General features: G+C 32.7%; 1 protein-coding gene across 3 annotated transcripts; it reads left to right on the plus strand.

Moving 5' to 3' along the window:
- The first annotated feature begins 563 nt into the window (after window positions 1-563).
- LOC124535554 (REST corepressor) lies at window positions 564-11200 on the plus strand. Of its 3 annotated transcripts, none has more exons than XM_047111783.1 (12): window positions 564-860; window positions 1140-1292; window positions 1371-1585; window positions 1662-1850; window positions 2261-2347; window positions 3427-3539; window positions 4052-4283; window positions 4747-4900; window positions 5048-5200; window positions 6201-6298; window positions 6839-7005; window positions 7099-11200. In XM_047111783.1, the coding sequence occupies exons 1-11, from the start codon at window positions 755-757 to the stop codon at window positions 6929-6931; spliced, it is 1593 nt and encodes a 530-aa protein (XP_046967739.1). In that variant the 5' UTR covers window positions 564-754; the 3' UTR covers window positions 6932-7005; window positions 7099-11200. The 3 variants fall into 3 exon arrangements, with proteins under 3 accessions (XP_046967739.1, XP_046967741.1, XP_046967742.1); XM_047111785.1 differs by having other exon boundaries at window positions 1155-1292; XM_047111786.1 differs by lacking the exon at window positions 2261-2347.
- The last annotated feature ends 389 nt before the right edge of the window (window positions 11201-11589 follow it).

Consider the following 11589-nt stretch of genomic DNA (forward strand, 5'->3'; position numbering starts at 1 on the left):
GCTTTTTTTTATGCTTAAATAATAAATTGTAACATGTAGTTATAGTTGTAAGTCTATGCATAATTGCGTTATACGTTTTATGTACTTCTACTTAAGCTAGGTTTCGAAATATTGCTTTAAAACATATATTTAAGCGCCATCTCTTACTCGAATGTGAAATATAAAGATTATTGTAAGCGAATTCTATTAGTTTTACTTTAACAGAGAATATAATATAATTACACGAAGTATCGTTTCATATATTACTGCAGTAAGTAACGATTATTATTACAAGGAAGATAGCGTAGTATTTAAAGAATAAAATGATAACATTTCAGTGTTTATTAGTTCATTTTTCAAAGTCTGTAATAGTAGTATTGCTATAACTAAAAATGGGACACTAAAATATTTTCCTCCTATTTATTGTATTTTAAATTTAAAGAGCTTGATTATTGTATATATTAAACCATTTATAAGTATGATATTTTAAAAGACACTAGAATTTTATAGTTTTTATGTAAAATATCATTAATTACGGTATGTTAAAAAGTGAATGCCTAAAGTACAGACGCCATGAAACGAGCTAGTACATCCTACGGCAGGTTTGTCAGATTATTGATGCGGTGGTTTGAATCACGTTTGAATTGAAGTGCTAAGCTGTGCATATAGTTTTATTGGTCCTAGATTAGCCCCAGTAAAAATAACTAATCTATGGACCTTTAAATTTTGTAGAATTATAGTGAAATAGGTGTGATAGTGTGCATAATAAGTAATCATGGTTTTGGCTGAAAGAAGTAACGATGTTCGAAACGGGAAGCGTTCGAGAGGGCCAAGCCCGAATGGTCACGGGAGCCCTGATTCTAGTTCTGAAGACGAAAACGGTAAGTTATTTTTGAATAAAAGTAATAAAAATATTTATGTATGAATTATAATATGGGGCTTCATACAGCATAATTTGGTACCTGTTTAAAGGTCTGTGCAGTGTTAGCATACGCTTTAATTTGACGCGTCAAGTTGTTTAATAAACAGCTTACATTTGTCTAATCGCCGTGGTGATTAATAACTAACAAACTCATATCATGCTTTATTTTTATGCTTCTCTTCATCTGCCTTCATGCTGCGCTCATCTCATCAACACATGTTACACCAAAACCAAGCAGTAGTGCCATTTGCAGCTGAAAAAATAAGAGTGGGGCGTGATTACCAGGCAGTGTGTCCTGAGTTGGAACCCTTGGAGCAAAGGAAACCTGATCAAATATCAGACAGAGCTTTACTTGTTTGGTCACCAACTTCTGATATATCAGACATTAAATGTAAGTAAAATTCCCTAGGCACTAATAACTCGTTACAATTATTAGTATTTTTTATTATTATTATTTTATTTTTTTTAGTGGATGAGTATATTACTATAGCAAAAGAAAAATATGGTTATAATGGCGAACAGGCACTTGGTATGTTGTTCTGGCATAAACATGATCTCAATCGAGCTTCCATGGACCTCGCTAATTTTACACCATTTCCTGATGAATGGACAGTTGAGGACAAAGTGCTGTTTGAACAAGCTTTTCAGTTCCATGGCAAAAGTTTTCACAGAATAAGACAAATGGTTAGTAATCATGACATATTGTATATTAGTGAAGTGTTTCATTTATTCTCTAAACTAATTTGTATTCTCATTATAGTTGCCAGACAAGTCAATTGCATCACTAGTAAAATATTATTATTCTTGGAAAAAGACAAGAGCTCGTACATCTTTGATGGATGTCGTGAGTGAAGGTCGTAATCCTACGGGCTCTGGAAGTGGGAAGAGGGAATCAGGAGCGGGTTCAGAACCGGGTGGTTCTGATAAAGATTCCGATAATGATGAAAAGGTATGTATGTTTCCATCCCATTGTTATCGTTTGTATTGCTTTTGTTAAATGTTTGTTCTTTGTCATTTAGTATGCAGATTTATCATTATTTTTTCATAAAAGTAAATTGAAGACTTCCTTTGTTTGCAATTTCAAACAGTGTATCTGGATTGTCCAATGATTATTTCCTATAGAAATAAAGTCATTGGTTGCTTAGTAAATAGAAATGCAGAGTAGATATAATATCGGTTACGAATAGTTTACATTCATTGAAGCATTACATTAAATACACAAAACTTACAAGACTGAGATAAAATCTCTAAGTTAATTCCACTGTTGTTCAACAAAAATAATGTCAATCAACTGAGTATATTTAAAATAGAAGCCTGGGTAGCGCATATTTTGGATGTAATATATGTTGGTAATGACAGAAGTGGACTTTACATCGTGGTATAGTCCGCGGAGGGAAGCCTCTGCCGGGCGGCGGGCCCTCGCTTCGCGCCGGCCAGCAAGGCGAGGTGGGTTCGTCGCTCCCCCACTAAGCGTATGACCATGTTGCTACAATAACTGGATGTTAAATGTCTTCTTCCATTCTATTCACTATTATCTGTTATTGGTGTGTTGTCATTCATAATTTGATGTTTGTCAGAATTCCTTGTGAAGGTTCTCGAAATTCCTGGACTCCCAAATGTACTCTTACCGCCAAGCTGCTGTATCATCGCACTATTGTAGTCATAGAGTATCTTTTGTTTGCATTTGTTTGTTTTGCGACAGCATCTGCTTCATGTGTCATATCATACCAAAATTTTCATTATACTCATTAAGGAGAAAACAAGTTATTTGAACCATAGTAAGTTTAAATCATCTTGTATTTGAGGAAACCTGATGCATTCTTATACAATACATTTTTAGTAAAGAACATATTTATTATAAAAGAATACATGATAAATATCTATATACTTCTATAATACCTCATTAGAAACCTAGTTCAAATAGCTACTTTACATTATTTTCATGATTGAATTTTTTAATTTGCTGCTTTAGACTATGCTTATTTTTTAGTTTAACTGCTCTGCATTTTTATCTACAAACAGACTATTATATCATATTCATATGTTCATTTATAACAAATCAGTTTCATGATGTGTCACAAAAACAAATATGTAATCTTCTGTTTTCGATAGACAATATAGAAATAAAATAAACATATAAATGTTAAAAAATATATATTATTTTGTAATGTGATAAGTCCGTAAAACAGGAGAATGCTGCTGTAATTTAAATTAAAATAAATGAAATGAAAGTAATGGCACATACTTTGTTAATCTTTAAGCACGATGCCATGTGCTCATTATACTTAGCCTCGTAAGAACTACTAATTTAGCACTCCTACCCGTTCCTCATTCACCCGTCAAGTGTTCCCGCATGCTTCCTTTAACAGCCCCCAAAATTTTTTTTTGTTGTAAATGTGTGCAGAATATCGTTTTATATTCTAAATGAAGGGTTTTTAAAAGAAGTGTGTGAGGAGTTTCAGCTCAGTTTGGTTAGGTTAGATTAGGTCAGGTAGCAGGATAGTAAAATATTGATTGGGGTTTAGGGCGAGGGCGGCGGCGAAGCGGGCAAGTGGTGCACCGTCTGCGGCATTCTGTGCTCGCAGACCACGCCGCACAACTCGCACAAGTTGTGCCAGGCATGCCTCGTGCACGCCAGGTCGGTAAACAAACAACATTCACTTTGAAATCTAAATCCATCATCATCTTACGCGAGTAATGTTTTATTGTTACGAGTCAATGTAAAGACTTTAAAATTGTTCTACTACTGCTAACTCTAAAAGAAATACTGGTGCCGCGGTCGTGTATTTTGTTAGTCGAGTTAATGATTTTTTTTATAAATTCGTCATTTTTTCAATTTGGTTTCCGATTTCTTATTATTTTGAATTAGTAGTTCTATTAACTAATTGGCCGCCAGGCTCACTAATCGTTACATTTACGAAGAATAAATTAACGATTAACCGATTTAAGTCGCTATGTCTATATGCGAGGAAAACTAATGGTATAACGACTGTTAAAAGATTCATACGATTCCTAAAATGACACGACATTCACTTGCATTATAAATTAAATTGGCGAATATTTCTGGCAATCACTCGTAGATATTGCATGAAAGTATAGTAGGTCGGTGGCAGGGATTTGATTGTTTGAACGTTCGCGGTGATGTGACAGACGCACCGGCACGATGAGACCGCTGTGTGGGCCGTCGGGGCGTCGCGGGCCCGGCTCTAAACAGCAGCGGTACAAGCACCGCCTGCCGCGAGGCATTTACATCAATCACGACGATCTCGTGGCCATGGCCACCGGCCCGCAGCCCGGCGACCCCTCGCAGCCCGGCCTTGTCAATCAGGGGGAGGCTATGCTCAAAGCCATGGACAGAGAGATTATCTCGCTCAAGAGACAAGTAAGATGCAACCCGCCATCCATGACGCTATGTAGTTTACACATTCTCACCCTTACGTTGTCACCGACGCTTAGCTTGACATTGACCGAGACTGAAATTGTTGTTCGTTTATCTAACATGGATGTTACTAATGATTTGTGTGATGTAATGTGGAGAATGTGACCTTGAATCAGATTACTATCGATTGTTGTAGATTTATTTTTTTCAACAATATATTGCATTAGGCGACTTAACAAAATGTATTCTGCACACATGCCCTCATACTTTCTTTTGGTTGTTGTTGAATAGCTTTAAAACGAAACGTTCTCGTTGAATGCAGTGAGAGTCCTGCGAATGATTAGTGTTATTTTGGATAATCCAGATATGCACACCCCGATCCTGCCTAGCATTTAGCCAATTTTAATGAATTGATTGCTTGCGTTTTTATGCAAGGGCGAAATTTTATAGAATTTTTTGAATGCAGGTTCAACAAAATAAACAGCAGTTGAGTGCTATGAAACGCAAAGTGGGAGATGCAGGCGTAGAGGAGCTGCGACCCGGCGAACCGCCCGCAAAGATTAATTCGCGCTGGACTAATGACGAATTACTGATGGCAGTCACGGCTGTCAGAAAATATGGTATGTTGAGCCTCTGTTCTAAGCTTTTAAGATTTTGTCTTGTTTGTTCTTTGGTCTAGATTAACGATTAGTTGCTGCATTTTGTTATGAATTACTTTTCTATATTATTGATTGTTCATAGGGGTTCATTACGTATTCAATTTACAGGTAAAGATTTCCAAGCTATTGCTGAAACACTGGGCACTAAGACAGAAGCACACATCCGCACGTTCTTTATTTCCTATCGCCGTCGATATAATCTAGACGCGGTACTACGCGAGCACGAAGCTGACCGCGGGAGCGCTAATCACATACAAGCTGGTATATATTTATTATTATTTATCTAAAATTTTTATATTATAGCTGAACAAACATTAAGACATAAAGTATATATATATCATATTAAATCTAAGAAATACTCTGACATAACAATCATATTGAGACATTAAGTATTTGATGTTTCTAGAGGTGAAATGGTATAGTAACAGCCTGTAAACAACCCACAGCTGGACTAAGGGTTTGTCTCCATTTTTTGGGAGATGGTTAGAGATTTATTCTATCATATTACTCTTAGGCGCCCCATACACCTACAATAATATTGCACAATATATCTTGCATGCACACTATTATTGAACGTTTAGGGATAGTATTGAAATATTGCACAATGATTGAACAAAAGATTGAGCGAGCTTAATTTTTATTGTGCAATAACATTGCGCACATCGATCACTCACGGTTTTATTTATCAAAGAGTTTACTAATTATAACAATTCTTGCAATGTCCATTCTCCAAATCGTTTTCTTCATTTAAGGCTAAGTCGTTTAAAAGCCCTTCATGAGTGTAAACTGGCTTTCTTTACAACCGTTAAAGAATGGTTTACCCATATACGATTTTTCTTTCTATTCACCAAAATTACCAGCGCGGTATATCGTCAGACATGTTGCTCGCACGAAAATATTGTTCAGACTGGTTTGTCAATTTTATTGAGAGAATTTATTGAACGTTTGGAATCAAAGGGTTTATTCAATATTATTGCACAATTAAAGGATTGCACAATATTATTTTAGATGTATGGGGCGCCTAATATGGATACCCAAAATGTACTGAAAATTTGGTAACTATGTTTTACTCCATTGAGTAGATAAATTATAATCCCAATTTAAGCAAGTTCAGTGGTGTTTGCAGGGGGTTAAATCTGCAAGCTTCTCATATATCTTAGCTTGGTGATGATATAATAATATCATCCATATTTTATTTTATAAGTCATACAGATTTATTAAATAAAATATGGATTTTTAATGACAGTCTTGTTTCATTTAGCAGGTACAACAAGCACAGAATCTACTGACAATGATGTAGATAACAGTAATGCCAACAATGGTACAGGTTCTCCGCAAACAAATACAAAGGATGAGAAAGTGAGTCACAGTTAATAATATTAATAAATATTTACCTCTTAACTTTTATTACTGTCGAGTACAAGCTTGATGATAAAATAACCAATTTTTACCAATTATGTTTGTGAGATTCTCTGTTAAGAATTGCTTAGTGATGACGTGGTATGATATACAGTCTGAAAAACTAGCAAGGACCTTTCAGTGGTTTCAAGTTATTAAAGTAAGTAAAGTAAAAGTAACAGCCTGTAAATTTCCCACTGCTGAGATAAGGCCTCCTCTTCCATCAAGGAGAGGGTTTAGAACATATTCCACCACGCTGTTCCAATGCGGGTTGGTGGAATGCACATGTGGCAGAATTTCGATGAAATTAGACACATGCAGGTTTCCTCACGATGTTTTCCTTCACCGCCGAGCACGAAATGAATTATAAACACAAATTAAGCACATATATATAGCGGTGCTTGCCTGGGTTTGAACCCGCAATCATCGGTTAAGATGCACGCGTTCTAACCACTGGGCCATCTCAGCTCTTCAAGTTATTAATTATGATTATATTTTCAGACCGAAGTGGACAGCGAGGGCGTCGCCATTGGCGCGTCTGCGGAGCAAGGCGGCCCGCCCACCACGCCGCCCAAGCACAAGCCGAGCAAGTGATGCCGCCCGCCGCGACCTCGCCCGCAGCGCCGCGCACACACGTAGCCTCATCTCCGGACACTATCATCACAGCGTACAGAAACACTACGAGTGGGCCATCACCTTTATAGAAACACTACGAGTGGGCCATCACCTTTACAGAAACACTACGAGTGGGCCATCACCTTTACAGAAACACTACGAGTGGGCCATCACCTTTGAAATCACGCAAAATGCGGCAGGGTTGTCACAGGGTTGTAGGTTTTCTTTACGCTGTGCTAACGTCATCTATAATGGTCACTTGACTGTGGAACTAATCCAATTTATACATTTAGTATAAAAAATGTGCATTATGGTAAATATTTATCGACAAAAAAAAAACCGAAAATGCTTTATGCTTTCTTAAAATAGTTGAGTATGGTTTAAACACGATTAATGTTTTATCACATCATTAGCAAAAACAACTTAATATGGCTAGTGTGTTAAGGGCTAGATTTATATATCATTCAATCATAAAAATCTGACACACCCTTAAAGTCATAGATCATCTGTGTCAGAAAATAAAATGTACTATACACATGTACTCGTACATTTTATTTTCTCTATAATATATTTTATGAAAATAATTTATTCAGAGCAGTCAATAACAGTAATTTGATGACTTTGATCTTCTATATATCTATCTGTATATTAAGTATTTACTCGAATATAAGAAGTTTCCAGGCGTACTGATCATATTGAGTTGTTTATAACAAAGGAATAATTTGCATTACATAATCGTTATCTTTCATGTTGAATGAGTTATCGTCAAAACAACATTTTTAAAAGTGTGTGTCTTATACATATTACAATGAATGAGATGATAGATGCAGAAACTAATAACTATGAGTTAAATTCTAAATGGATATATACATCAGCACTATGTCTTGACTTTTTAAACAATGAATATTTGTTACACGATGTAGATAATAATAATTAAAATAATTATTCACTAAATTTATCAGAAATTTTGTGCGTAATTGTTTTATTTCAGAAGTTGCAATGAATATATCTTTAAAATAATTCTTATTTATTTGACGAAATTAATTTTGAAGAGTCGACATATATAAAGCTGAAAGTGAGGTTAGTTTCAATAACTATATGATTTATAGTACATTCAATTTCGTCCACTAGATAATTTATTATAAGACAAACCAATTAACATATTGGATACAAAGCATTTAGTTTTAAATGTTTTAATTGAACAGTAGATATTGTTTATTTATAAATAGTGGCATTGATTTAATGAGATTTGGGACAGATTATTTTAAAATGCCTATAATTTTTGTAAATGTACAAATTATGACAAAATTTAAGAGAGAGTAGCACATGACTAATTATGTCTCAAATATTTTAAAAATTAGGATTATTTCAAAGAATATCAAATCAGGTTTGCTATGTAATGGAAGTCGTGAAATTAGTGGAGATGGTATACGCTTTAGGAATGGATTAAGGACTTGTAAATATAGATTACATTAATTAATTAAAGCCATTATATATGATAGTTGAATGGTTAATGGTTAAGGAGTTTACCGTTAAGCAATACTTTACTTTACTAGAGTGTAATGGATAAGTTGAAGAATATTAATTATTTAAATCGATATTACGAGGTTTCTTACAATACTTTAATGTATGTATTTTTATGTTAAATGACCATAAACCAGCAATAAATTAGAATAAATGAAATCATTTTTATGGAAATTCACTATAATTGTGTATATATAATTTTATATTATAAATACACATTTATATCATGATCCATTAAAATGAAATAAAAATAATTTTCTGGTTCAATAGAAATGTACAGATTGTACAAGTGTATTGTATATAGATATGTGTATAATGAATAAACTGTATAATATAGACATAGGCCTTCATTATAGTACATAATAATGCTTTTATTGTAGAAAATATCAATAGGTCTTTCTATAGAGAAAACTGAGCGACTGTAACCTTGTAATCTTTATCAGAGATCTCCACAAGTTTGCCTCATGCTTTTTTTTTAAATAAAACAAAGTAAATAAAAACAGTTTGTGACTGTAGCAGGGTTGCGATAAAGGCGATTTTGAACTGTCAAAATCAATTATGATTTCATGCTTAGTGCTAGTATAAGTATTATGTTACCTTTCTACAAAAATATTGTAAAGTGTATAGTTGACAAAAAATGTAATGTCAACAAAGCTACTTGAGATTTTGTGTAATAGTTGGTGGTTTAAATATAACAAACAGTTGCTAACACGTTAATTGTCAACTATTTCAACGAAAACGCTTCGTTACTAATACCGGAGAAATATGAAATACAAATAACTAATTAATAGTATTTCTAATATCTTTACCAATTGTGTTTGTTGATGTTTATGAAGATAGTATTAATTTTAATACTTGCAGTTATTGCGTAGGTTTGAAAACTTCTACTACGAAGTCTAACATAGATGCTAATTATATTAGTGTGATTTTTATACATTCTAAAGTTGATTAGTTTAATATATAAAGAATCATAAAATAAGGTACATTTTGATCCGTAACCCACTTGCCTTAATCACACACCTCACATATACTCGCATGCTTAAAGTAATTTATAATATATTTAAGTAATATTTAATATCAATTTTCTAAAATTTTAAAATATTGTCTGTAAAGTTTTTAAGTGGTAGCTAGAATTTTTCATGTCGTATATCATTTGAAATAAGTCCAATTATTCTGAGTTCTTTAGTTAAGTTAAAATGATACACATATTTCATATAGTAAGATTTTATTCGACAAAACACAGTTACAAAAAAAAAATTAAATTGAATTTTTTCCAATTACAAATTGATACCGAAATTTGTAATATACTAAATAAAGCTATATATAATTTAAGCTAAATGATTTGATATAATCTAATGAAAGTGTTGCCATACAAATAAATAGTTATTCCATTTGATTTAGATGGCATATATGTTAATGATTTCACATTTAACTTAATAAAAACATGACAGCTTTTAAAAAAAAAACCGCTCCTTACTCCATAATTGAATTTTGTCCTTATATAATAGATTAATTTAATTCTTAGGTACTGAAAATATAGATGATAAATATTGAATATTGATGATATTTTTGTACACCTAAAAGACATGTCATTTCATACAAAACTTACGATAACATTGAGATTTAAATTTTAGCTTAGATTTTAAGTTCGTTTTAATGATCACATTATTGGATTACAATACGTTTACGTTAGAAGCATAATCTTTACTAGTTTTAATATTCTTACATCACTGATAAGATGATTGGTTTTAAGCCGAGAATGTGGTTACCATATACAGAATTTGTATTCATTCTGATTTATATTACGTTTGTATATAAGTACTTTGTATGAGTATGAAAATCAATTTCTTATTTTTCAAACGCTTCTAAATTAATTTTGGTATCGATAAATAAACTGGTATTTCTTTATGTACATTCATAATATTCCGCCTAACATTGCGTGAAGCAATATTTTTAATTCTTATTTGTATATTATTTACGTGTAAGTTTTTACGTCTTATTGTAATATGTCGGGGACATATCGAGCGAATTCTTGAGAAAATTGTAATAATCTGATAATAAAAAATAGGTAAATCTGACTTGGTGTAATTTAAATAATTATCTTGATCTTTCATTTCAGTAAAAATAGTAACGCCTGTTATAATATTATTGGATAAGGAAATACTTTTAATATTTCGATTTTTTTTTAAATTAATATTTCGTAAAAGTTAGTCAAAAGTAGTTTAATTTTATTTTAGCGATAACTATAATTTATGTTTTATTTTTAAGATTTTGGTTGGGTGAATGGGTGAATGGGTTTCTTTTCCTTTCGGAACATTGTAAATATAAAATAATTATCGTAATCATGTGCCTCACGGGCACGGACCGTTGGTCTCTGACGACATTAGTTGAAATTAAGTTTATTTCAAATGGCACACGCAAACCTAATCGCTCCAAAGAAATCCACAGAATGAAGTCATCTTATTTATTGATGCTAATTAGAACTAGTAGAAAATTTTGTTACAGAATTAAATTATTTTTATTAGAATATTATGTGTTCTGTATATTAAGCATATTGATCAGTTTTAGTTATTAAATGTTCTTTTAATTCTTAAGTGTAAGCTCAAAACATCTGTTTGCGACTCTGTCCGGGCAGTGCTTTTATCGATTTATTATTTTCTATGAATTTCTAACATTCGTAATGTTTCAATTTAAGTATATTAAATAAACATAAGTCTGTATGAATATGGGTTTTTTCTTTATAATAAAACCATCCTTTACCATCTTCAGCAGTGCAGTGCTATTCTGTGAGAGCTTGCTTAGTATCACTTCGTAACTCAATGAAATGCTTGAAATCGTGAAGCTTAAGCAGCACTTAAGCTGTGAGAAGTTATTTTAATATATGATTCTAGGTCCTATACTTATTCCAGGCAATGTTGCAAATCACATTCTTCTTATATATGACTTCGTTATCGTGTTCGGACGTGAGTTTCGAGTTAGTTCTTACAGATTCGCTTCTTAAGATTAATAATTGCAACATTTGTATCCATACATTATACTGAATATAATTATATTGAATGTACAGATTTTTTACTGCTGTCTAAAGAGTTTTAAATAGAATATTTATAATAGTT

The sequence above is a fragment of the Vanessa cardui genome, chromosome 15, assembly GCF_905220365.1.
Source record: "Vanessa cardui chromosome 15, ilVanCard2.1, whole genome shotgun sequence".
Classification (NCBI taxonomy): Eukaryota; Metazoa; Arthropoda; class Insecta; order Lepidoptera; family Nymphalidae; genus Vanessa; species Vanessa cardui.